The 27,554-nt window shown below is 44.3% G+C and overlaps 1 protein-coding gene across 1 annotated transcript in view; it reads left to right on the top strand.

The window, feature by feature from the left end:
• Window positions 1-12,965, top strand: part of TMEM135 (transmembrane protein 135) — a 180,695-nt gene extending 167,730 nt beyond the window's left edge. Inside the window, exons 10-15 of the mRNA XM_030042887.2 lie at window positions 1,217-1,384; window positions 4,719-4,782; window positions 5,490-5,566; window positions 7,188-7,286; window positions 8,883-8,950; window positions 10,593-12,965. Coding sequence (XP_029898747.1) covers window positions 1,217-1,384; window positions 4,719-4,782; window positions 5,490-5,566; window positions 7,188-7,286; window positions 8,883-8,950; window positions 10,593-10,725 — 609 coding nt within the window. The 3' untranslated portion in view covers window positions 10,726-12,965. The remainder of the gene's footprint in view (window positions 1-1,216; window positions 1,385-4,718; window positions 4,783-5,489; window positions 5,567-7,187; window positions 7,287-8,882; window positions 8,951-10,592) is intronic.
• The last annotated feature ends 14,589 nt before the right edge of the window (window positions 12,966-27,554 follow it).

Here is a 27,554-nt window from a genome sequence, read left to right as displayed (position 1 = left end):
CATACCTTTAAGAGCAGCAGATGAAGTAGTGGAAATTTTTCATTCATAGCTACTGGTTCATCGGATGACACAATATATTTTCTTCCACTTGATTCTCATAAACCACTTCTTGAGTAGCAGGGAGAGTAATTGCTTCAGGAAGAGTTTATTACTGGATGTTTAACCACAATAAAATTTTATGAGCTTTATGATGCATTATAAAGTTCTGTAGGACACAAAAATGTTTTGAGTTTCTGAGTTTGAAAGGTTGCTCAGTCAAACCCTCTGCCAGTTGTCCCTGTAACTGGAATTGTCTCGGTGTCCCTGCATATCTTCTGAAAAATGAACTACAGCATTGGGTGCCTGCCTTATTTGCCAATAGTGAGTGCACAGATAGTTTTCGGATGAGGCATCTTCCAACCAAAAAATGGATGGATTTTATTCAGAATGATTAGAGAAGTTCAGCCATAGGGTAAGAATAATGATAGGAAGCTTTGGAAGAAGTTATAAGAAACTGGGGAGAAGAATTTGGAAAGAAAAAGTCAGTGTGTTTTTGTGACATGGTATAAAAAAGCAGATCTCTATCCAAGGTGGAGTAGTAAGAAAAATTTATTGGAACCCATGTTATCCTTTCTCAGTAGCTCTGCACAGAATCGTCCTTCCAGTTTCACCCTTTCTCTTGCTGCAGGCATCACTCAGCCTCCAGTTTGGTTGAGGGAAAGTACATGAGCACGTGCCAAGCCACTGGGGTCAACTTCTAATTCTCACACTTTCTGAAATTTATTTTTTGTGGACTTTTTCCTCCTTTAGAGCTTTCTCCAGACATTTGAGTCTAGAAGTGCTCTTTTTTTCCACCGCATTGCTTTCCTCTATATACCCATTTGTGGTTAAAAGCTGGTCAGTAACCTGGAAGTGAAGTCATCAGGATTATTTCAAAGGACAGAATTTTGGAGCGGAAGAGAAATAGTTTGTCCCTTGAGGCCTTTCAGATATTCATAGAAATTGAAGGAGAGTCAATTGTCTATGATTTTATTGCCTTTGCTATTTTACAGGGGAATCAGGGAAAAAAAAAAACCCTGGTCTTGAGTTTGAAGATGGGTATGCATTTTGCATAGTATCTGCAGAGTGGGTTTTAAACTGCTTGATGTCAAAAATAAGTACTTCTGTAGATGTTTTTGCTATTCCTTTTTCTGAATTTGTGGTTCCTTACCACAAAATGTTTCTTTCTTTTCTCTAGGGCTTCGTTAGGATGTTTAGCATCGGTTACCTGATCCAATGTTGCCTTCGCATTCCATCCACCTTCCGGCATCTGTTTACAGAACCATCCCGGCTACTTTCCCTCTTCTACAACAAGGAAAATTTCCAGCTTGGAGCTTTTCTGGGATCTTTTGTCAGTATATACAAAGTAAGCTTATAACATACAGAAATTACAAATGCCATGTTTTTTATTTCACCTTTCAGAATATCACAGAGAGCTAAAAAGTCTAGCCACTTAGTACTGCTGATACTGTTTGCTACAGCATGTCACCGACAAATTCTATAGTATCGCAGCAATCGAATTATAAATAGAAAACTAGTCTTCCATTCTGCGCGGTTTTTCTATCATTTCTGAATAAACCAGGTGGATTTTCTAGCATGGTATCAGGATCAGGAGATAGGGAATACTTCAGAGAAAGTGAATTCAGATTTCAAAGGGACTTGCAGTTACACAGAAACATTTTAGTGTAGACACAAGTAGTGACTGCAGTAACAACAGTGTTGCCAGAGAGAAGCCATTTGCAGATTTTTTGGGGGCTCAAATATCTGGAATTCTTACTTGACACTAAATAGCTGGAGATTGCAGAACTTCTATCATGTGCAGCTGAGGAGACATTGTACTTACCACTTGGAAATCTACCCTTCTACACCATTATATATGACAGATTGCAAACTGATAACGTGTTCATACATCTTTGTTGGAATTAATCGAATTATGTTTATGTATGCCAAAAGAGAATGTGATGAAGCACATGCCCTGAGGGACAATATATTGCATAGTGCAGTGCTGAAGTGGCTTTTGCACTTTTATATTCTTAATCACACATGTCATTTTTCAACTGCCACTTTACTAGCTCTGCAAAGTTAAGACAATTCTGTATTACTCAGGGTAAATATTTCTTACTGAAAATTAAAAAAAACAAGTGTTATTTGTAAGCAAAACAGCATTTCACTTGTCTCTCAATCTGACTGCAATTCAAGAAGTTGTAAGGTTACAGAGTTTAAAATTTTTTATGGCAAAGTGCAAATGGGTTGTTCATTCAGTTTATTTGAAAATTACATTTTTGCTCCAACTTGAAGAAAGGAGCCTTTAGAGAAAAAAGTATTTAGAGTGCAAAAGCTGAAATGATTTTGATGTCTTTTAAAAGCTCCAATTGCAAAGTGTAATTTAGTTCTGTAGATACTCCTTTTCAGATACTCTGACCTTTATTTACAGTTTATTAAGTATGTGCTGGGCACTGGTGAGGCCGCACCTCGAGTACTGTGTTCAGGTTTGGGCCCCTCACTACAAGAAAGACATGGAGGTGCTGGAGCGTGTCCAGAGAAGGGCAACGAAGCTGGTGAAGGGTCTGGAGCACAAGTCTGATGAGGAGCGGCTGAGGGACCTGGGGTTGTTCAGCCTGGAGAAAAGGAGGCTGAGGGGAGACCTTATCGCTCTCTACAGCTGCCTGAAAGGAGGTTTTAGCCAGGTGGGGGTCAGTCTCTTCTCCCAAGTAACAGGCGACAGGACAAGAGGAAATGGCCTCAAGTTGTACCAGGAGAGGTTTAGATTGGATATTAGGAAAAATTTCTTCCCCGAAAGGGTTGTCAAGCATTGGAAGAGGTTGCCCAGGGAAGTGGTTGAGCCACCACCCCTGGAGGTAGACGTGGTGCTTAGGGACATGGTTTAGTGGTGGACTTGGCAGTGCTGGGTTAATGGTTGGACTCGATGATCTTAAAGGTCTATTCCAACCTAAATGATTCTATGATTCTACTTTCTGTTATTGTTTGTATTCCATAACTTCCACAGATTTGGGTTGCATTATATTTTTCTTCCAGTTTGAAATAAGCATGTAGGGCAGCAGAGATTCTAGTCACTCCAAAAGATTGGACCACAGCCAAAAAAAATTGAAATCCTTGATGCATTTTGAACCCAAAGGAATTGCATTATGGACTGCTTTTAAAAAAAGTCTGTCTTGTCCCTAAAAGCAGTCCAAAATGCCATTGTAGGATGGTAGTAGCTGTACTATTAATATTTTGTGTTCCCCTTACTGTTAATTAATGTCAGCAAACATGGTTTTGCAGAAAATAAGTTGGCCATGTCACCTGGTTTCTTTTTTTAAAATTAGTTTACAAGTTTGAGTAGGAAGGTTGACCGTCATAATTGCAGTGTATCAATTGCTTTTCAAGGAATTTATTTATTAAAAATGTGCACTGTAAAGTAGCTAGTGAGATCACATCTGTGGTACTGTGTCCATTTTTGGACACAGATATGACTTAATTTCTTCCTTTAATTTTAATGTCTTTTTCAAGAGTGGGTTCACCTGAGGGCCACCAAGATGATCGAGGACTGGGTCATAGGATGTGCGAGGAGAAGCTGGGAGAACTGGGTTTTAAGCTGGAGAAAAAAGGCTCAGGGGGGATTTTATTGCTACCTACACCTCTTGGAGATGTGCAGTGATAGGATGAAAGGCAGTGGTTACAAGCAGAAATACAGGAGATTCCAAAGAAATACAAGGAAATGCGTTTTCCTGCAAAGGTGGCCAAATATTGGAACAGGTTGCCCAGTGAGGCTGTGTAGTCTCCATCCTTGGAGATGCTCAGAACTCAACTGGACAAGTTCCTGAGCTACCTGCTCTAATTAGGCCTGCTTCAGGCTAGACCAGATGGTCTCCAGAGGTCCCTTCCAACATAAATCATGCTTTAATTCCATGAAAAGCACACATTAGGTGGATTAAGAGGCTGACACATATCTCAAAGTAGACATCAGTGGGCTGTCATACTAAATTATATAACGTTCTCTCACCACTGGATTGGGCCTTACTAAGCAGATCTTGAACCATTTGGAAGCAAGCAGAAATTTACCGGGGATGAAATTTGGAGACAAAGTATGGATTTCCAAAACAGTTGAAAAAACAACGCAGAGGATGTGGCAGATGTGGAACAATCTGGATCATTTGGTAACCTGCAGTCATCCAAATGAAATATATTTTAATGCAGTCTAAGCCACAATTACATCCATTCTGGCCTGAACAGCTGTGTATTGTTGCCTGTGTCAACAAACAGGTTATTATGCGTTTCACTGTGTCTTTTAATCATATGCAGTTCTGACTTTTTAGATTAATGTGTTTTCCTGGTTCCAGAATTTATTGGATGTATGGAAAAATCACAAGGTATTTGGTGTGTAGTTGAAAACAGACTTTATCGTGGGAAAGAGTCTAGACAACTACAGCAAATGAAGATGATGTGAATTTAAGATTAGCTTGGGAATTAGATTAGTATTCAAATTAGGTTGATCTGCTCTCTGATTTTGAAAGAAACAGTAGAGGTAAACTTAATTAAAACACTGAAACGTTTCAGGTATTGTGGATTATGGGTGTTATCACACTACACTCTTCATTCATATTGTGTGCTATATTACTAGTTTATAGAAGAATATCTCCAGTCTGTGTGTTATGAAGGAGAAGTAACTAGGGCTAATCCTGCTCTCTGTTCACCTACAGGGTACTAGTTGCTTCCTGCGTTGGGTACGAAACCTAGATGATGAGCTTCATGCGCTTGTAGCTGGTGAGTCCATGACAAGAAGTTTATATTGCCTCTGTTGGGACTCTGCAAATGTTTCTCTTGTCTCTCCTCCCATTCCCTTTTCGGACTTCTGTGATGAAAATAGGACTGTGCACATCGAGGTTGTGTCAGAGTGACAGTGGTGTTTCAAGTAGCTTCAAATAAAGAGTTGCAATTAAAATTGTACAGCAAATTCAATCAAATGGTGTGGTTTTTATGGTCAGCTTCAAAGACAATATACTACTGTATGCACCGATGTGAACTTGTCCTTTGGTTTCCAACTCTAGAGATGTGAGGTTCAAATACTGACTTTTCCATACGTGACAGAATACACATGTGAAAGGATGGGCTCCACTCGATCCAAAGAAGGACCCTTTTCCCATGAAATCTGTGTGGTGGTGCGGGCCCTTCCCTGCTGTTTGTGCATCTGTCACATATTGGGACATGAGAGGTCTCTCTTCCTTGTGGGATGAGAGAGGAAATTTGATGCTGTGCTACTGAGCACTGAACTACAGGTTTATTTCGGGCTTTCAAAGCTCTCTGTTTTTTAATGACATAAACCATATTTTGATGGGCAGCACAGGAACGTCGCTGAACTTTGTTGTAGCAACAGAAAGCGTAATGTTATGCAGTGTCTGTTGAGCTGACATACTGCAAGAGCAACAATAAATCACAATCTTAACGGTACTTTTGTTTTCTAATTGTTACAGGGTGTCTAGCAGGAATTTCTATGATGTTTTACAAAAGTACTACTATCTCTATGTATCTGGTGTCCAAATTAGTAGAGGTAAGATATTACCCTCATAACAGAGTGCTTCATTTCATCTATTTTTCCAGTGCAGAAAAAAGAAAACGAACTTCACAGGCTTTGTCAGACAATTCCAGTATAATACAAAGTTGTGTGGTGGTGATGTGTTTCAGTACGTATGTGCCAAGAGGCAGTGCCATTCTGTGGTCTCATTTCTTTCTTATTTTCTTTTCTGTGACTCATTTTTAAAGTCCTTTATCCACTGGTCTCCATGTATATTCTCCACGGATTTTTTTAATCTGATAGCCCTTTGCTTTGTAGCTTTTGCAGATTTTTTAAATCTGAAAGTTCCAAGAATGTCTATTCTGCCAGAAACGTAAATCAGACCTAGTCCTTAACTGCAGATTTATTGCCAAAAGCTACAGCTTAACTTCCTGCCTTTGTTCCCTAATTTTGGCATTCAGCAATCTAAGATAACTCAAAATAGCTTAGGTTTTAGTCTATAGCTGGAGTTGTTTGTCAGTATTCAACTGATTGAATTCCCAGCCTTGCAACGAACTTTGTTCTAATTACTATTTTTCAGGCATGAATTATTTCTATGAACCTTTTAAAATTAGGAGCCCATGAAAAAAAAAAGTTTGTAGGTTTTGGGTATACTGTATGTACTTTGCTCTACCAGCTTTTGATTTTTTACTGTGATTTTTCCATAAAATCAGGACTTAGTCATGGTTATTTCCCCCACAGCACCACTGAAATAAATTGAGAGCATTCTCTTATTATGCATCATCCCCAAATCACAAAGCTTTCTGCTGCAGACCTCAAGGGCCTTGTTCCCTAGTGATATTTATCCACCTCCATTACTAGAGCAGAATTCATTTCAAAGAATATAAAAAGAAGGAACTTTTTTTTAAAGCATAAAATTAAACATAAAAAGGGAAGATACTCTGTTTATTCTTGCTCCTTGTAATCCTAGATCAAGCTCTGAAGGTAGTTCACATATTGGTTATATAAAAGCAAATCTGAGTTATCCATATTGACTTTTAGAACACCAGTTGTAAAAAACCAATATTATCTTGTATTGCTGATGGTTTTCTCTGGACTTTGAGACATTGTGGCTGCAGTGAAGTAAGAAAAGTGCTGTGTGTTCTTTCTTTTTTTTTTTTTTTTTTTACTACTTTTATCATCTTATGCGAGCCAAGGGTAACTGACCAAAGAGGCGTGTGCTGCTTTGGAAGGTCAGGCTGTGCTCAGGAAAATAAACTTTACATGTTTTCTCAGAAAGAAAAGTATGTGATTTCAAGCTGTTTAAGAACAGCGAATATTCACTTTGTTGGAATAGTTATTGCATTGTTATTTTGCTTTTTTAAAATGAAGAATTTAACACAGCAAACTTTCCCTTTTTTATCTTTAAGATCTATACTACCCTTTTAACACCCAACCTGTTGCTAGATCCTGTTCTATACATTAATAGCCTCCTATTCTATTGATCTTGGATAACTTCTATAAGCTATCTCAGTGTCATGTTTGTGGACATATACAACAATATACGAGCATAAGTTAGTAATGTTGACATGTTACTTTGAAAAGGTAAAATTAAAAAGTTAAAAGGTACTTTTACTAGTATCTGCTTTCGTTCAGGATTTCTTGTTTATTTTTATAGACTATATACTTCAAGGGCATTGAAGCAGGGAAGGTTCCCTACTTTCCTCATGCAGACAGCGTCATCTATGCCATTTCTACATCGATATGCTTTCAGGCAGTAAGTATGTTGTCTTCTAACAGAATATGAAGTTCTTCTAGTTTAAGTCAAATGTTGAATGAATTGCAGAGTACAGGGTTACAGTGATAGAGAACAGACAGTGTGATGTAGTGGTTCCAGCAAGATGCTGTGAATCAGGGCTCCTGCATCCTGCTTTTGAGTGCCACAGTGGGAAGATCATTGCTAGGACTCAAATTTCTCATCTGCTTATAGCTGAATACATTATACAAAGCATTGAATTCTTTGGAAGGGATCTCAAAATGCGTGGCCCGAGAAGATGAACATAAATGTATGGGCTTTCATAAACATATGAACAGTTTCTCAACATATACAAACAATATATTGTAATATTTTATGCTTCTTTAATCAACTAGAAGTTTTCACTTTCAGCTAACTTGAACTAAAGCTGCTTATTTGAAAGCATCTGCAAAAATTAGGAAAATCTGAAGTTTTATATTTGAAACAAGCTGTAGTGGTCATCTTTTGCACTTTCCAAGTCAATTACATGCCTTCACCCTCAGTCCTTTTATTGGCTGCGTCAGCTAGAAAAGCTCCTTTTCATTGGTACCCAAATTACTATTCCACTACATCTCTCCATTTCTAGACCTGCTGCTGAAACATCCCACTGAATGTTTTCCAGACCTCCATAACTATATGTATTTTTTGTACCCCTCAATAAAAAGAATATAAAATGACCCTAAAGCGGTCTTTTGCTGTCTCGTGCTTAACAGGACAGTTCCACTCCTCCTCCTCATTGCTCCCATATATGTGGGAATATCTTTCATTCTAGTATAAAAGTGAACTGATATTTTAGTGCCTGGGATGTGCCTGAAGGTCTGCAGCACTGAAATCTCCAAAATACTATTGGCAAGGGCCATTGTATGAGGCTAACAGAAATAAAGTTAATATGAGAAAAAGAGGAAGGGATTTTTTCATTACTTAATAACTAGTTGGAAAAGGAGCCCAAGACTGGAAAGAAATTACTGGGTTTAGGAGGGAGGAAGGAGGGAGAAATTAGCAAAGGGATCTGTGCTGAGATGTTCGTTACTCTCTATATTCCTAAGTGACCTGGTAAAGTAATGGAATAGAGAGAAGACAAGGATTTTGGTTATATAACATCATTTAAGATATGTAACAAGAAATATAAAGATGACTGACTACAAGAAATGGTAGATGGCAAAATGCAGAGTGAGTGAGGGATAGAATAGCAGGTAAATTTGGCATCCACGAGTGCAAAACCATGTATGTAGGAATAATAAGGATTATGGTTGCTTTCTCTGCAATGAGATCGAAGTTAATTGCCACCACTTTTGAAAGATAGTCTTCTGGGAATATCAGTCTGGGCTGGTGGTGGTTATATAGAGCATCAAATTCAGCTGTGAGTGGTTTGTCTACTGACAGTACTGGACCTTGGCAGGTGATCACAGCTGCTTTTGGTCCATGAGTCAAGAGAAGATTTAAAAAAAAAAAATTAAAAAATAATATATATTTCCATAACTATCCTTTCACTGATTTTGATTACATACAACGTAATGTAGCAGGTGAAGCTTTTGCCTGACGCTGTCAGCTGGCTCTGACAGAATACTCTCCTTGCAGGCTGTCATGGAAGTTCAGAACCTGAGACCTTCATACTGGAAATTTCTTTTACGACTAACAAAGGGCAGGTATGTAATCAGGGCTATGTTATGGCTTGTCTAAACACGTCATTGATCACATTCAACTTTCTATGTCATTTGCTTTCAACAGCAGAGCCGTAGAGTACGTATGGGCTAATTTCCTGAGTATTTACTTTGCTTTTCAAATGGTTTCCAGTCCACTTGAAGTCCTTTGCTGCTGAAGCGACACTCCTAGGTTTAGTCTAATGACAGGAGTAAAGACTTAAATCTAGTTAAGACTGTGGAGCAGATGGGTGGTTTACTTGAAGGCTTTTTTATCTTTAGTTCACTTGGAGGGTGGAATGCTTTGAGATTTCAGTGGAATACGAAGAATCTGGTAAACAACTACAGGAGTTGAAGAAATCTGTATGTACAGAGATCAACAACATGGTTAAAAGCATTATTAGGAATGTCAGAGTATTTCCTAAGAATACTTTGAAGATTCAATAGTTTTTTGCAGGACATCTATTTCGCTTAGGAAAGGAATTCTTTTTCTTGGAAAACTAATGAAAAATTTTCACTGATTATAACCATAAATTTACACTGTAATATCTTACTGGATATTTTTTCTCTTATTTGCTGCGGGGATCTAAAATGCTTACCATTTAAAATAGACTTTGCCGCAACTGATTTATAAAAATACAATTCAGTGAAGTGTACACTGTTATACTGATGTAGTGCGTGACAGAAACAAGGCATCCAAAATCTTGATGTAGGTCACTGTATGAATGGGATTACAAAAGGTAACGCTTGTCGTGACAGTGGGCTCTCCAGACTATAAAAACAGAAGTGAAATCAGAGGCCGGTCCCTGTAGCGTGTTGAACCTACGCTCCCCATGGCACAGCACACCCTTAGCTGGACACGAGGTGACTGAAAACGTTGCTAGACGTAGTGGGAAGCTTTCCTTGGGATGCCTGGAGGCAGTCTGCAGGCAGCCTCTGAGGCCGTACAAACACAATACGGGGGATGATGTCAGTGCAGATGTCCAATTTTGGCTGCATTTTTCCCTCTTGTGCTAATCCCAAGATTGCTTTAGTTGAAAGAGAGGAGGGAGAAGAAATTCTATTCTGCTCGGGTTTTTTTATCTGAAGTAAATCTCTGTAATAGTAATTTTGACACTCTCTCCATAGAGGCGGATTCTTTTGATGTTTCATAGGTCTTTCACTCAACACTTGTGAAGACTAAAGAGATGGAAATAGATTGTAACACCCATAAAATTGTTATCCACACTTGGGCAGGCATGGCCAGAGTTTGCGAGGCTGGGGTGAGAAAGAAGAGTAGTATGTTAGAGTGGTATATTTTGGGTTTACTTTTTTTGTGAAGTTAAAAGTAGAAGGGGACTCTCTCCTTTTCCCTTTTCCACACGTTGTGTTATATAAAGTGTATTTACACAAAGCACTATTAATCAGATTTGTCAATTTATTTTTTTTTATTAAATCTTTATTGCCCAGGATGAAAAACTTGTAGTCTCTAAACAGTGCAGGCTGAAGCCTGAAGTATTTCAAAGATTTGGATAGTCTTTTACGAAGTGAAATAACTTTAATAATTTTATAAATAAATTTAATCCTTTTAAAAATATAATTTTTAACATTTTTTTTTCCAAAAGTAAATGAATAATCTGTTCACTCTCTAATGTCTCTTCTTTTTCAGGTTTGCTCTCATGAACAGGAAAGTTTTAGATGTATTTGGTACTGAAGCGTCTAAGAACTTCAAGGATTTCACACCTAAGCTTGACCCAAGATACACGGTTGTGCCACCAGAGCTACCGCTGGAGCTGTCTTGAAAACGATAGTATATCTTGTCATTGAATGTGATCAGCGTTTTGTCCTGAAAAGTTAATTAACTTAACAGTTGTATATATGGAGGAGGGCTTGGGCTCCACTTCAGTATTATTTCAATGGGAAATGCTTTTTACCAATCAAAAATACTGAAGCTTTGCAAGAAGGTGTGGCTTTGTGATTAAGCCCCTTCCATACACAGAAAATACTTCTGGATTACTGTAGTTGGCTGACAGTACAGTAGGTTCCTGAAAGAATTAAACAGATGAGTAATATATTTAGAGAAGAGAGGTAAAACATAAATATGCATAATAATTTCAAAAATTCTGTAGTTCATACCAGTAGAATATTTCTTGGTAAAACTAAAAGTAATTCTTAATTTACAAAGGAAGACAAATGGCATAGTTTAGGTCCGAAATGTTACCTGATCTTAAAACTATTGCAGTCGGGTGAAAATGCCTCCTTGGCTTTCTAAATTGCGTCACTGATTTATCTCAAAAGAGCCACCGCCCGCTCATTATTTAAAATTACAGTATTTTTACACAGCCATGGTTGCAAAACAAGGCATTCCTTCGGAAAAGAAAATGCGTATTAATTCAGAAGTCACATTCCGGGGCTGTAAATCCCACTGACGATACGGATAACAGACAAGGAAAATAAGGCAGTACCAGCGAGTGCTGCGCGGTGAGGAGCAGCGGGGTGTGGTGGTCAGTATCTGCCAAGTGGAAAATGACAAAACCGGCAGAGGAAGGAATGAAACGTTCCAGCCTCTGAGATGGTGCTGGAAACAGCAGACAGTTACAAAAATAAAAAAGCCAAGAACAAAACAAAACAAAAGTCCCCCAAAATACACTGAAATTAAATGTTTATTTTTAAAGGGCTTGACATTGTCGCTTTAGATGGCAGCGGGTTGTTTGTCAAGCTGCGACGCCAGCCAGCATTTCCAGCGTCCTTTAAAAGAGAACTGACCCCTGAGGTTAGACCGTTACAAGAGAACAGTTTTGACAATCGTATTAATAGTATTTTTTCCTTGTACTCAGTGAAGAGTGGTTTTCCGTCAGTCCATCAGCCAGCCACGACTGGGACAGTTGCATTAAATTTAATATGGTACTCAATGCAAATAACTACCTACGCAAATTCCGTCTCATTTTTACCCTGCGTACTTCCGCAGATAATAGTTTGTGTTCTAAAGCGAGACCTTGACATGCTAATTGCTTTTTTTGCTTTTGGGGGCTTTTAGTTTTTTATTAGAATCCATTCAGATGTTGCTGAATGGTGTTTGTTACCCTAGAACTTAATGAAAAGATGAACTATATTCACATTCAACTGAAAAGAGACGAGGTAAGCCAGGAAATGGAAACTGCAATAGGTTGCATGTATTTTAAAAAGAAAAAAGAAGAAATCAGTGTTTTATCAAAGTCTTTGTCAGATGACATGAATTGGATTAATTAATAGAATCCTTGTCTTGTAACACCGTAATCCTACCCCAGCCTTAAGCATATTTTAATTCCCATTAGTTTAATTTCTTATTACTGAATATGCAGTAATTTTTATCAGATTTATAGAAATGTCATGAAAATTGTACCAATCTGTGCACAAAATCTGCTTCTTCATCAGCTACTGTAACAGGGATGCTTTATCACTGTTACTAAAGGTGCTTCATCCTTTAAAACAGTGGTCGTCCAAGTTAGTGTGAATAAAGTTCTGCAAGCTAGTTTGTATGCAATATTTTATTGCTTGAAATATTATACTAAAATTCCTCAAAAGGAAATAAAAGTTAATTCAACAAGAACTTTAAAAGGATTGTAATAGGTTTGTAGTGTTTTTCCACTGGAATATGGTCTAAAATATTTGACCTTGTAAAGTCTGAGAAGTTATATATTTTAGGTAATATCTTAGAGCTCACACGCTATATTATGAATACTTTCTAGTGTAACTATATACCATTCTCAAACTTAAAGATATTTTATAGATGGATTAATTTTCTTCACTGGAATGACAATTGTGATTGTTTCTCTATTTGAGTTAAAACAAATCCAAGTACTACATCTCAGCAGCTAAACAACAGTTTTGCCTATGTTTTCTTGCTTCCAAAATTCACAGTCCTTGTTTTGAGTTATTTTCATGTAATATAAAAAGAAATTAAAAATTTTTAAATTATTTTTATTCAAATCAAGTATATGTAAGAGAAAAAAAATAAAGCCCTAATGTTTTTCCCAATAATAAACAGTTGCTGCTTGAAAAAGTGGCTTTTTGTCTATGTTGTTGCTAATAAGCCATCCAGAGTCATAAGTGAAGTAATACTTGGTGTTGAAGGGACACCAGGAATGTGACTGAGCATTTAAATTGTGCATACTTGTTACAAAGTGAAGTCCTAACGCAGTGTAAATGAAGAGGTGATGCCAGAGCAGTTGAGCTCACAACTTCAGCTCTGCGCTTCCACGGGTGATTATGCAATATGGGTTGACGTTATTTAATTTTTCTGTTTTGAACAGAGAAAGCCAGGTAGCCCGTTATGAAGGCAGTGAAAAGCTGCACGCCTCCAGCTCTGCCCGCCACGTGGCCGGACGGTTGGGCCTCATGCGACTGAAACGGCAGCGTTTCCTACCACCTGATGTGGCATGGCTATTTATTTTTTTGATCACGATGGGTATCTGATCATGTCAAACTTCTTGCAAAACAAGTTGATTTTGCAAAGAGGAATGCAGGGGGAGACTTGCTCCGGAGAGGTTGTTGGCTTCTTCAAGGCCAGGTTGGATGGGGCTTTGAGCAACCTGGTCTAGTGGAAGGTGTCCCTGCCCATGGCAGGGGGTTGGACTAGGTGATCTTTAAGGTCCCTTCCAACCCAAACCGTTCTGTGGTGGGAAGTGGTGGGTCAGCCTGAAACACCACCGTTCCTTGCTAGAGGTTTGGGTGTCCTTAGGGAGGCTCTGCAGGGACACGGTGCTCAGCTCCCTGCAGGCATCTCAGGAGGGTGTACCGAGAGCTGCTGCCTCATCTGTGGCTCCCAGGAGCAAATGTGCCTGTGGTAGGCAATTTTTTCACCTTCCCTTGAGGTTGTTTGCATGCAGAGCCCTTCTGGAGAGTTCATTGCCACCCCTTACTGCTCTTGCCGTACAGCCCTTACTGTGCATCTCTCTCTCTGTGGCTGTCGTCCCCATCTTGCACCCAGACCCCCGTGCTCCCCGGGTCAGATCCCAGCCTCTTGCCCCAGTTCCTCTTACTTCGTCCCTCCCGCACCTCTACCCAGCCCAGTGTCAGCTGTCCCCTGTCCTCCCTTCTGTCCTACAAGCTCCGTTTAGGGCCCTTGGGTGCCTCCTCTTGCTTCTCCAGAGCCGCTCCTTCCCTGGGCACCCGGGGAGTGCCGCTCCTGCCCGAGGGAGCAGTCAGGCAGGGGTGTTCCCCCGTGCGCCCCGGCTTTTGCTTGGGTTTTGGTCGGCAGAGCTCCTTAAGGAGCAGCAGAATGCAGCAGTCGGGATCTAGAGTTTTCCCCTCCCAATCCAAGGCGTTCTGGCCGTGGCTAAGATACATGTGCAAAATCCCAACGCGAAGGTTGCGGTCGTTCTTTTATCTTTTATGATGGATACTTGTTAATATCCTTTGCCTGCCGTCTTTCAGCTGATTTTCAGGCTGCATGAGATTGCTCCTGTTGCAGACCTTCATTGCTTATTCCCAGTCCTTGTTGGAGGTGATGATGAAGGTGCTGACATCTGCCACTGACATCCACTAAAGGAGAGGATTTTTTTTTTTGTTACAGAATCATTTTAAATCTAGTACAAGGCTGAGATTAGTGCAGATTTGCTGGGTTCGTGTGTGGTAGATACTTCCACCAGGGAGTGCATGAAGGCATACAGAAATTTTGATCTTTTAGAAAGCTAGTAATAAAAACAAAGAGTGCCTACAACGGCACATTTTTAGTTTTTATAGCTAATGCCGTCTCAGTTCATGAGGAAGATGAGTAAAACATCAGAACTGCTTCGGTGTAGATGGAGTGATTTCACTGCTGAAGGTGAAAGCTTGAGCTTCCTTGTATTGTCTCACACCTGGGTCTCCAGGACAATCTCAGAAGCTCTGCCTTCTGCCGGTGACATCTCTCCAGCAAGGCTGCTCTGACAAAATACGGGTTTCTGTTGTGTGGTCAAGAAACTCCACGTTCCTCATCGTTTCTCAACCACAGTGAGAACCAAGATGCCTTCCATAATATGGACAACCTGTTCTCCTAGTAGCTTCCCACACCTCCCATAGCAGACCTGGGACCCTTTTACCCCAGCCATCTTAGATGGGACATTTCTGAGAACTGTCAGTAAGGCTCAAAAATAATTTTCAGAAAACTTGTTGAGTTGTTCCCCCTCTCCTTTGAGTTTCCTTTCCTTTTGCCCAGGCCACTGTGCTTTTTGCATTTGAGGATGTGGGAAGGGGTTTGTTCCAGATGCTTGGTGACATCCCAGGCAGAGAGGTCTGCTGTGGTCTGAGCTCAGCCCTATGCCTGGTGAGTTAAAAATTCAGGACAGCTTGTGTGAAAATGCTTCAATTTCCAACTCTGCCAGAGGAAAATATTTCTGGACAAGTGGTCCTGGGGTGGGTGTGCACTGACAAGGCACAAAAGGACCTGTCAGAGAACAAGAACATCAGTGATGCTTAAACTGAGCTTTTACTTGGTTTAGGATTTTTTTTCCACCACTACTTTCAACATGGGGTGGAGGCAGGGCCCAGGCTCTCTACGTCAGCATCAGGGTAATGAATCCTTGCCGTGACGCGGCAGAAACATAGGACCAGGCGGAGGGTGGTACGTAGCAAAATACAGTTGGGACCAGCGAAGTCATTTTGGTGGCCATAGCTTTGTGCCTAAATCCTGGTCTGGAAGTTTCCATTTCCAGATTTGTGTTTCTAAGCAGTGAGCCCTTCACCAAGGAGACTGGCATTTCCCTGGCTTCAACCCTTGTCTGCATCCCGATGAATCTAGCACTGGGGGTACTTGCAGGTGACTCAGTTTGGGGGTGGGTCTCACTTTCACAAGTTGCCTCCGTTTACAAAACAAATGTGTTTTCTCCCACTCCTTTGAGGATACAATGGAAGAGTTCAACACTTTCCCTTGAGCTACACAGTTTCATGGGTTTTCTTATTTGGTAGAAGATCCTGAAAGTTTTATTTATCCTATAGATACATTTACAGTAATATTTGAGGCAAGGATATTTTTTCCCCCATAAGGAGCTTAATATTGCCGTTGTGGATGTACTGGCAAAATGACGCAGTGCTCCCTCTTGCCTTTAGCCACGTTGAAATGGGATCGCTTCACTCGGGACACAGCACCCACCTTTTGCAGCCGATGGATTATGTCCTTCCATCTCCACCAAATACGACGCTCGTTTCACCAACCGGCTCCTTTGAACGTGGCAAGCAGAAATGTGAATTAGAGCCCACTTTGATCTTAAGGACCTTTTTTTTTTCCTTGGCGCAGGCCAGGGAGTTTTCCGCTTGCTAATTAAAACAGAGGGAGGTCAGAAGAATTTTAAATATTAATGCCAAGGCTTTACCCAGGGTGGAAGAGGCTGGTTGGAAATCCAGGCAGACGATTAATCTTCTCATGCCGGTGGAATCCAATCAGTGTTTTTTTCCCCTCAGCTGCCACAACGGAGACATAAAAAATGCTGCCGTGGCTGTCTGAGCAGGAGCTGACGGGACTGTTCCCAGGACTGCTTGAAGGTTACAGAAGACCTGATCACACAGGGTCAGGGACAAAAGCAAGGCTTTTTTCTGTGTTTTCCTATTATTTTAAAGAGCGAAGACCTGCTTTCCCATTGCAGGCAGTAAAAGCTTGCAAGAAGGGGCCCATTGGGCTGAGGTGAGCAGACCTGGCGTGAGAGAGTCCCACATTAGAACGCTGCTGCTTGCACCGTTTTGATACAAACATAAAAAAAGTTCTGAACAACCCAGAAATGTTGTTTTGCTCATTGTCTATTGGCTGTAAAAAAACCCCTCAAATCAGGCATTTCCAGCCCGGGTCACTTGTGATTATATTCACAAGCAGATTTAACATCTCAAACCATCTTGCACTGAGATGCTCTTACGTTTCCTTGGACACAAATAATATTATCCTGTAAACAATTTGAATCTGAGGCAGAAAGTGACCCCCGGGTTCACCCGTGACGTCCCCTGGGTGGTGCCCGCAGCCCGGTGGGAGAGGACAGCTCTGGGCTGGCTGTGCTGGCTGTACGGAGGCAAGGTCTGGCCTCTTCTACAGCAACGCGTCTCACCATCTCCTCCGCTGTAACACCTGGCAGCACCGAAGGCTGCTTAAGCAGATTTAAAGCAAATTTAAAAAAGAAGCTTTTTCTCCCTCCATGGCGTGTAACTGGGCTGGGGAACTCCTTGGCTGTGACACTCCTTGGCTGTGACCATTTACAGCAGTTGAAAAAGTGACTGAAAGATCAGCTCTAACGATACCCAAAGGCTTAAAAAAGGCAACGGCTCAGGCGGTGCGATTCTCACCCCGTTGCCATCGCTGCCGCGTGGGTTTGAAACTGTATTACTAGTGCATACCGTTCACCTAGAGGAGCTTTGGGTACTGTGTAATGAGGAACGGGCTCTTTGACAAAAGTCACCTCCCAAGACAGCCTGGCCACGGGCCCCGCTCAGCGGGACCGGCGAGATGGCGTCAGGCCACCACAACTCCTCAGGCACCGGAGGCACCAGCCCTTGCCTCTGGGAGGGTATGGTCTGCGAGCAGTAAAATTCACTATTTCTCACCGGCTTGGTGAGATATCCACCAGGTGGGTGTGTTTCCCCACTCCTGGAAGATGCCCTGGCTGCTGCCCGCAGTGCTCCTGCCTTATGGAATCACGGAGGGAAACCAGGTGCATTTCCACCAGCCCCATCTCCAGTAGTGCCTCCCCAAAAGGTGATCCTGTCCCTACACCTTGACCTAGTCCGTCCTTATGTTTCTGTTACCCAGTGCTCTGTGTCAGCCCCGTCGTGCTTGGGAATATTATTTCCCCAGGGGTAAAGGAAACTCCAGGCATCCTGGCTGGAGGTCTTCTGTGGGAGCGCACTGGTCCTCTGCATGGAGCTGATCTAGGCCTCTTGGCTGCAGCCCCGAATTTATTATTAATGCACTTCGCCCATAATCAGCTAAGGTGGGTCTGTTGTCAGAGTGGCTTGGAATGCGACTTTGCTCGGTCATGTTTGGAAGGAGACTATCAAGCTCTGTCACAACTGCTGTTGGGTCTGCCAACCCAAATGTTCTGTGACGGGTTATCAGATTTTGGCTTGATTGCATCTTTGAAGGCACATGGCCTTGATTTCCCAGCCAACAGACCAGCGGTGATGCAGAAATCCGGTTGGTTTTCTACAACAGTTCAGCTGAATCCTCTGCAAGGTGACATTGACAGCAAGGAGGTGTCCTGGAAATCAACTCTAGTCAGGTGGCTCTGTCCCACAGCCACAATCTTCAACGAAGCGTAAGCTCTGTCCCTGCTGTTGGTCCCAAAAGCAAAACAGTGTTGCTCATGCAGGGCATATCAGGGAAGTCAAAAAGCTGGTATGTGACTTGATAACTCTACTCCATGCTTGCAGGCTTACAAGGAGCAAGAGCCATCAGCTTTCATACATGTTTTTCTGCATGGGACCAGCAGCAGAACACCTTCATCTGCTCGCTCATAGCCTGCTGAAATAGGACAGCAAACCAGCGGCCCACCAGAACAAACTCCGGATCATTAAGCCCAAGGCCACCCACCGCCTCTGATGTCTTGGCGTCTGTTTCTCAAGGAGCTACTGGAGTCAACCAGGGACGGGGCTGATTAGATCAGTCCCAGCGAACTGGACTGAGCCAGACTCGCCGCTGCTGTCTGAGACAAGCCCAACGGCCTCCCGCAATTTGCAATTTGTAGCATGCAGAACAAAGCTACGCTGATGAAGAACCTCCCTCTTTGATAGTGCTCTTTGCATGTTGGCCTGCCTGGAAACTTGGCTCCATGAAGTCTCTGATGATCAGCTGCTTTTTGAGCGCAGCCTCGGGCTTCAGCTCACTGCTTTGCAGCTCTGGGAAGTAGAGGGAGGCTGAAAAACAGCATTTGCAGTGCTCCTGTGGGAAGCCATGTGCTGAAGCCTTCCTCACCCCAGCTGGAGTTTCTGCTCACCTCTCTGTCCTCCTTCGCCCTCACGGTTCTCGATCAACCCCACAGCAACCTACAGCTGCTGAAGATTATCTCTATCCCTGCTCCAGGGCACATAAAATCCAAAGATGATCCAATGGGGCGAGCTCAACTTTTTGCTCAGTTGGGAACAGCAGCAGTGGAGCTGCCTTTCTCAGCCGAGGATGTGTTTGACTGTAATGCTGGCTTTGATCTGTATGTAGAGAGGGATGCTGGACAGGAATTACTGCTTGCTCCAGCAATCATAATACCACTCAGCATGGGATTAATTTTTGATACCATGAATTACTTTGAAATTATTTTGCTTTAATAAGTTGGGATGAGAGGAGAATATTCTCACAGAGATGAGAGTGAGTCCAAATAAAACAGCGTGTGTAGCAAGGCAAAGTAATTTTCCTGGGAGCCTAGGGGAGTTGGGGCCAGATTTTCAGTCCTTAGCTCAGATCCTTAGACCAAACCTTTCTTTGAACTCTTGATCCTTAAGATTTTTCTGCGCTATAAGGAAAGAGTAACCTTTTGCTTGCTGTGTTGGGAAATGTTGCCCAAGACTTGACAATTTAAGCACTTTATGCCATCACATAGAAGAAAGATCTCCCTCCCCTCCTGCCTGCTCTCTCCTGCAGCAGGGTGAGAGCATGGACTAGGGTCCCAGAGGGCTTAGGAGTGTCATTCTCAGTTTTGGTGCTTCAGCCTCAAATCGTGATTCTCAATATCCACCCCAGCTGCAGTTTAGCTTGCCATTTGTGTGCCGTTTTCAGACGTGCACATCTCTAAGGATCTTCTGTGCCGATGCTTCTCCTGCACAGATGTCCTCAGCTGCGATAGTGCCAAGCAGCCTCCCGTCTCCCACGTGCCCACGGGGATGCGGGTGTCCCTCTGCCGAGGCACCTTCAAAACTGTCCAGAGGAAATGAGGTCTCGCCCATGCAAACTCCTGGACCTGTTCCAGGACCTGCTGGCCATGTATTTGTTGGTCCTGGCCAAAGAATGCCAAGGAGCTTGCTAATGAATTAGCACTGAGAGCTCGCCCGTTCCTGGCCCAGCAACATCCCTTGGCGCTCTCCAGTTTAGGAGCGTGGACGCAGCGTCGATGCACGGGGAGGGACAGGGCTTCCCGCGCCCCCAGCACGGCCGGGGGGCTGCCGCCGTGCTCGCCGCAGAGCAGAAAGCAGCGAGAGGGGCTCAGCGGAGAGGCACGGCAGCCTTAGCCAGCAGATCTGCAAAGATTTTGTTGTGATTTGGAAGTTTAAGTCCTGATGGGACTTGTCAAGGCAAGGCTTTGTCCCTTTGTTTTCACAGGAAGTTTCTGATTCCCAGCCATTTCTTCTTGCTGTTGCAAGGGAGGAAAGTGAGTCACGGAGTTTCCTATTGGCCTGAGGGCATATGCAGAGAAATTACTTGCAATGGACTCTGCCCAGACAGCCAAGCGCCTGGCAGCAAGGGAGGAATCAGGCAAGGAGCTCTCAGATTCATTAGCATGGCTGCAAATTAATTGCCTGAACCAGTAATGGACATAAACATGTTTCCCTTGTGGGCAATCATTCTAGGAGGGAGCAGTGCTGCTTTGTCAAGGGCTGGGATGAGACAGGGTGATATGCATTTTATAGATTTAACCTCCATAATTTACTACGCAGACGAAGCAGGGGAGGAAGCCGGATGCACGCGGAGCGAAGATGGACGTGCCCGTTTTCCTTTCGCTCACCCCTTGGTCCACTCTCTGGAAATCACTGTGAATTCACTTGGAATTTCACAGGCTGGCATTTATTTTGCTAACAGAGCCGTGCTAACCACAGTCCCTGCTGCACACGGGCGGCAGGGAACAGCAAGCCAGCGTGTCCCACGCATGGCCACCCACGGGGGCTGCTGCGGTAGGTGTCCTGGGGCAGCAAATGCATCTCTGCCCTCCCTCCTTGGCCAGAGAAGCCCTTCCTAGAGGTGCCACCAAGGGCAGAGGTGCCTCCCACAGCACGGAAGGGTCATTTTCATTTTCCACAGGGGTATCTTTAGCCTGCTGAGAGGATGTGCTGCAATGGCCAACCACTTGGGTCTGGTGGTATATTGACTTCCAAGCAGCCCTCTCTGCTCTCATGAGCATCCTTTCAGCGCTGCTTCTTTAAACAAAAATACCTTTTCTGCCTTTAAGCTGAAGAAATGAAGGAGGAAAACAAGTCACTACCATGTAAGGGAAAACAGCCCCTCCCAACATATAAAAGATTTCCAAAAAGCTGATGATGGGCTTGGTGGGCCTATGTTAAACTCCACAGGGAAGACAGTACATTTTGTGCTAACAAAACCAGGAGGCAGCAAAAATTGCGCAGCCTCGTTAAAGACAGGGACTCGAGAGGAGAGGTAGGGCTCCGACTGCAAGTTGCTTGTAGGCATTTGCCGTTTCTAATGTCTCTTGTGAACTGGCTGGGGTTCCTCCTTGTGCAGGGGCACGTGAAGCAGAGGAAATGTTGCTCTGTAGGTTTAATTTTAGTGTGTGCAACCGGCTCTGAGGTCATGCATGAAAAAGTGGATCAGCGTTAAGGGGTAGGTGGTGAGCCTGGACCGGAGCAGCTCTTCTCCTGCAGGAGAGATGGGGACGTCAGCACATGAATGTGGCATCATCTTTTGAGCAGGTCAGGGGATCTCTGTTCTTACTCTCCTGCCATCCCTGTGCCTGAGAGAGTGCCCCTTTCTGGGGGAAATCACCCATCTCTCATCCAGACATTTTGGGAGAAGCTCACCCTTCAAACCTGCAACAAGCCTGCAAAGTGCCATGGGGTTTGGCCTCTGCTTTTGTCTCCTTCTAGAGGTTTGCTCCAGTTGAAAGAACTGAAGAAAAGAAAGTTTCGTATTACAGACTCGGTTGCTCATACTCTCCAGCCACACAGCCCGTTGCCTACGTGATTGTCATGAACACTCAGCTCCAGCCCTGCTTTCTGCTTCCCCCATGGAAGACGAGGACTCTCTACTGCACGCAGTGCTCAGATGCCAAGGTGAGAAATACCTCCACATCAATACACGTTTCCAAAACTCCTCACCCAGGAATCCTTCACATTCTTAATTGCTCTGATGCCGTAAGATGGCTTAGGCATATACAAAAATACATCTACAGGCACGCACACACATACAGATGACCACAGTGTGGGGTACAAAAGGTTTGGGACTTTGCTGACTTTGCTTTGTTTTGCTTCATGTCATTTAATGTGATGCTACAGTGAGAAGGGACATTTGATTTTCTTTTTTAATCAAAGGGCAATACAAAGGAAGCTCATTTTTAATAGAGATGAAGTATGTATGTATTCCTCTCCCATCAATGCTTTATAAAAGTCTGTACTGTTGAGTGTTGATACCAATCTTTTTCTGGTAAAAATACAAACTTGTAGTAAAAATGAACCGTAGGGAATAAAACCATATAGATAAATTATCTCTGCCAAATAAATGGTGGTCAAACTAATTTCTTACACTGATAGGTGCTTCCTTGTCCCTCCTCAGCAGTCTATTTTCAGTAAGGATTTTTTGCATGAAGTCCTGCCCTGTTGAAGTCTTTGAACTCACTGGGGCCAAAATTTTACCTTCTGATTTTTGAGTTGCCTCTAGCTGAGCAAAGGAGTATGTGGCAGGTTTTGCTCAGGATGCAGCTTCCCCTGATGCAGCTGCAAGACTTCACTCCAGCAGGAGCTGGATTCCATCCAGTGTGTGAGCTGGACCCAAAGCCCACCCATCTCTTTTGAAACCTTCGCACTCACTCTGTGATGACCACAAACCCCTCATGATTTGCAGCTGTTGATGACACACCCAAAAAAGCAGAGAGCTCGCTTGATGTCTGTGTTCGTTTTCAAATGACTTGGCTGGATGCAGTTTGTTGGTGAGTGCTGTCGGAGGGCAGGACAGAGGCTCCCACCAGCATGGTTTCCCCACGTGGTGGGTACCGGTGGGTGCTGGTGGGTTTGATCTTGGGGTGCTTTTCAGTGCAGTGAGTGCCACATTTTGGGTCCCTGAACCCCCTCGATGGAAGTAAGCCCCCACCACCCGGGTCTGCAAGCCCTGGGTTGCCCATGGCAGGGGTGCCCTGAGCCTAAGGGCATCGCATCATCATGGGAGGAGGGAGAGGAGTTGTCTTTTGTTTTTGCAGGATGACCCCCAGCTGGAGTTTACATGAGAACAAAAGTACCCAAGAAATATTTCTGAGGTCTGGGTCTGCTATGCTGCACTTCACTTGTGAGGGTTTTGGTACAAAAAAGACCTCCCCTTGCTTCATCATAACAGAGTGCTGAGCCCCATCCACGTCCCGCCGTGGGGACTGCTCCAGCGAAGGGTGCAAGCACGGGCTCAGACCCGTCACCGCGGACCAGCGGACGCTCACGCACCGAGCCTGAGGTTCCCACCGCTGCCTCTCCCGCCCTCGGCACAAGCTGGGCCCTTTGCAGGACGTGGCTGTTGTCGGCTCCATCCCTCCAGGCACCAGACAGAGCTGGCCCATTTGACCCGGTTTGCTGAGCAGCTGTGTGTGTACAGCCCTGGTGCACGGAGCCTAATGGGGACACAGCCGGGTGCTGTGATAATGACCCAGAGGCTGGAGGATCTTTTGTAACTTTTGCCAGGAGCATCAAAGATTATACCCTTCCTGGAGAACCATCTTCACCTTCAAAGTCAGAGCATACCTAGAGCTAAGGTGGGAGAAGTCATGGGAAAGAGTCTTTGGCAATCCGTGCTGCCTCCGCCTCCTTCGTCCTTAGGCAGCTGATAAGCAAAAGGCTTTCATAGAGCTGAACTTACCTTAGGGAAAAAAACAAAAAGCAAAATGCAAGACCTCCCTCCCCAAACCTCTGGAAGGTTTCCTGTATGGATTGCTACAAAATCCAAGGATGACCTTTTATAAAACTGATGGAGCAATTAGTGCTGATTCCTCACACCCTAGAGATCAGACTCCCCGAGGGAGTCTCAGTTGACTTGCAGCCGACCAGTGAAATACCCTGAACCATTACACACAACTGGAAATGCTAGTAAAATTCTTTATAATATCATAAAGGAGGAAGGAAAAGAAGAAAGAAGTGGAAATAGCCAACAGAAATGAAATAGAAATAGAGCAATCCTTTGCTCTCTGTGTTTGGAGGGCAAGACCAGACAGGCCAGCAGCGAGCAAGCTTGCTGGTGACAGAGAGGGGAGAAACAGGAGAGGTAAATTGTATTTATATAGGTGCCAATCAATTTGGACAAATGTTTAGCAGCCTTGACACTGAGACAAATCAAACCCTGCAGAGGAACTTTTTTTTAAATCACTGAATAGCCAGATTAAAAACCAATATGGTCTGGAAATAATTGGAATGATAGTATTTCCTGGTTCCCATGGGAATATGAGCTGGGGTACTCCGTGCCAGTTGCTGTCAGCAGCATCTATTCTGAGAAGACCCTGAGTACCAGGTTACAGCAACCCAGGCTGGGATCACGTGGGCTCAGAGAGCAGCTGAGCCCACTTCTCCAAATTAGCACATTACATCCTTGCTCTCTTCCTTAGGATGCAGGTGAAAAAGGAGAAACCTAAGTTACACCCTGCAGCGTCTGTGAAATGCCATGCCCTGCTAGAAAGCAGAACACCTTTGACTTGCAGAATTGATTTATCTGTTTTTTCCTGCATGGGCATTGCTGTTTGTTGCATTGGCTTTGTTTTGAAGTGTTTGATGTATTTCTCTCTGTAAAGAGAGAAATTTATGGAATAAATATTCTTACTCTGCAGCAGGTGGGGGGGTAATGGAGGACAGTGGAGGACAGCATCCCCCAGGTCAAGGGGACAGCAGTCCTGCAGAGTCACAGGGCCATGGAAGGCTGTACCAGGCTCCCTGACTTGCGCTCTCTCCTGTTCTCTTTGGAAGGGCTCCAGCAGTCCTTTCATTTTTTCTGCTGAAGCAATTTTTTTAAAAGCTGTATTTTTGCACTTTTTTTTTTCCCCCAGAGGATTATAAGTTTTCGTCAGAAAACTGGAAATTGAAAAGTTCTTGGTCAATGACTTTTAAAAAAAAAACAACAGGTTAAATGAGATATTTACTATAGGTACCTGGGCAAGCAGCAACAACAAACATGTGCACATCATGAAAGAGAAGAGGCCCAAGTTGACGGCTCTGTGCGTGAGGTCTTTGCTTTTCATTCTCCCTGTCCTCCTTGGCTTCTGATGCATTTTGGAGCTTGGAGGACTGCATCCTGGGCAGTGGTGGGACCAGGGGAGAGGCTGTTGGGGAGAGGAGAAGGCAGGGAGGCCAGCACACTGAAGAGGCTGTGAAGTTAGCTCAGATGAGCCATGGGAGTGAGAAAAATGGGCTGGCAGGCACCCTGTTGCCCTGCTGGTGGGCTTCTCCCAGGCAATGCTCCTGCCAAGCTTTGCCCACCCTAGTCTGCTCCTTATCCCACAGGCAGGGTCCTGGTGTCCCCAAGGGAGAGATCGTTCATGACATGCCATGTGTTGGGTCTGCATGGCAAGGTTTTGGTAGCGGAGGGCGGGGGGCTACAGGGGTGGCTTCTGTGAGAAGCTGCTGGAAGCTTCCCCTGTGTCCGACAGAGCCAATGCCAGCCGGCTCCAAGACGGACCTGCCGCTGGCCAAGGCCGAGCCCATCAGTGACGGTGGTAGCACCTCTGGGAGAATGTATTTAAGAAGGGGAAAAAAGTTGCTGGGGGACAGAAACTGCATCCGGAGAGAGGAGAGAGAATACGTGAGAGCCCCAGCCCCTGCAGCCCCCCAGGTCAGTGCAGAAGGAGGGGAGGAGATGCTCCAGGCGCCGGAGCAGAGATTCCCCTGCAGCCCGTGGGGAAGACCACGGTGAGGCAGGCTCTCCCCCTGCAGCCCAGGGAGGACCACGGGGGAGCAGATCTCCCCCTGCAGCCCGGGGAGGACCCCACGCCGGAGCAGGGGGATGCCCGAAGGAGGCTGGGACCCCGTGGGAAGCCCACGCTGGAGCAGGCTCCTGGCAGGACCTGTGGCCCCGTGGAGAGAGAGAGGAGCCCACGCTGGAGCAGGTTTGCTGGCAGGACTTGTGACCCCGCGGGGGACCCACGCTGGAGCAGGGGAAGAGTGAGGACTCCTCCCCCTGAGGAAGAAGGAGCAGCAGAAAAAATGTGTGATGAACTGACCGCAACCCCCATTCCCCATCCCCCTGTGCTGCTCAGGAGGGAGGAGGTAGAGAAAATCAGGAGTGAAGTTAAGCCCGGGAAGAAGGGAGGTGTGGGGGAAAAGTGTTTTAAGATTTGGGTTTATTTCTCATTACCCTACTCTGATTTGATTGGTAATAAATTAAATTAATTTTCCCAAGTTGAGTCTGTTTTGCCCGTGACTGTAACTGGTGAATGATCTCTCCCTGTCCTTATCTTGACCCACAAGCCTTTTGGTTTTTTTCTCCCCCTGTCCAGCTGAGGAAGGGAGTGATAAAGCAGCTTGGTGGGCGCCTGGTGTCCAGCCAGGGTCAACCCACCACATGCCACCTTCCATCACCTTATTCTCTGGAAACTCACATGATGGCCACTGATCATCCACAGCGTAGTGCCCGTGGAGACATGGCAAGCCGGAGACACAGGTCTGCCAGCGCCCTGATTAGCTTCAAAACTTTCATAGTGCACGTTGTCTTAAAATCCAGCCTGCCCCATGCTGCCAGTTGGTGCTGGGAGGCACGGGACTTCCCCAGGGCAGTGGTGGGGATGAGCGTCTTTGAGCAGGCTGCTGGGGCTTTTGGATATTATGGAAATGCAGCTTTATGTGGGCAGGAGGGTAATAACGCCGCTGCCGTGAGGCCTTTCTGGGCACGTCTGTGCTGCTGGAAGAGGAGCCCCAGGGACCAGACATGGCTCCTCCTCTGTTTACAAACGTGGACGTGGTCCGCAGGCCACCTCTCCTGGGTATCCTGGTTTAAAGAAAGAGAAGACAAATTCCTGAACAGAGATCTTGAAATGAGCAAAATGTGGGCCCCTTTCTCCCCGTGTGGCTTGGTGAGCAGTCGGGTGGGTTTTCCCCACAGCCAGGCCTGTCTGTGAGTTTCTGCAGCACGTGGCCAGGTCTTGAGCCACCATCAGTCACGATGACACTGCTCTTGTTCCAGGGGAGATGGGGATTTTGAGGGGATTTTGGACACATGTCTGGAAGGCAACATTAGGGAATAACTGTTGGCTGCAGAGTGCTACTTCTGGAAACCTTCCCTCCTCAGCAATCATGTTCCTCAATCTTACTTGATTTAGTGATTCAAACCTCCATTTCCTTCTTTATTCTAACTTGTGCGTGGTGTTTTATTTCCATTTCTGCTTTCAGCCTCTTCTGTGACATTGGGCAAAGCTGTTCAATGTCTTTCTTTGGTTTCCTCTTTCATTCAGTGCCCATCATGCCCTGTCTGGCCCTGTTCGTTCAAAAGGATACTTCATTTTAACTGTAAGCATGTGGGTTTTGGATCAAATAATGAGAGTTGGTTTTGATTAAAGATGATCTTTCATTATGCAGTTGTACAACAGAAGAAGGTTCTGCTGTCAGGGAATCACAGAGTAATGTAGTTTGGAAGGGACCATGGGAGGTCATCATCTGACCCAGCCCCCTACCCAGATCCGGTCATTTGATGGCCATGAGATTTTGCCAGTGGTAATAAATTTTCTGCTTTGTTTCTGGTTAGATTTTTCCATGCTTTATTCTCCTTTACTTTATGTAGCTGATAACTGCAGGTAGAAATAGA

The sequence above is a fragment of the Aquila chrysaetos genome, chromosome 19, assembly GCF_900496995.4.
Source record: "Aquila chrysaetos chrysaetos chromosome 19, bAquChr1.4, whole genome shotgun sequence".
Lineage (NCBI taxonomy): Eukaryota > Metazoa > Chordata > Aves > Accipitriformes > Accipitridae > Aquila > Aquila chrysaetos.
This window is presented reverse-complemented; position numbering and strand designations above follow the sequence as displayed.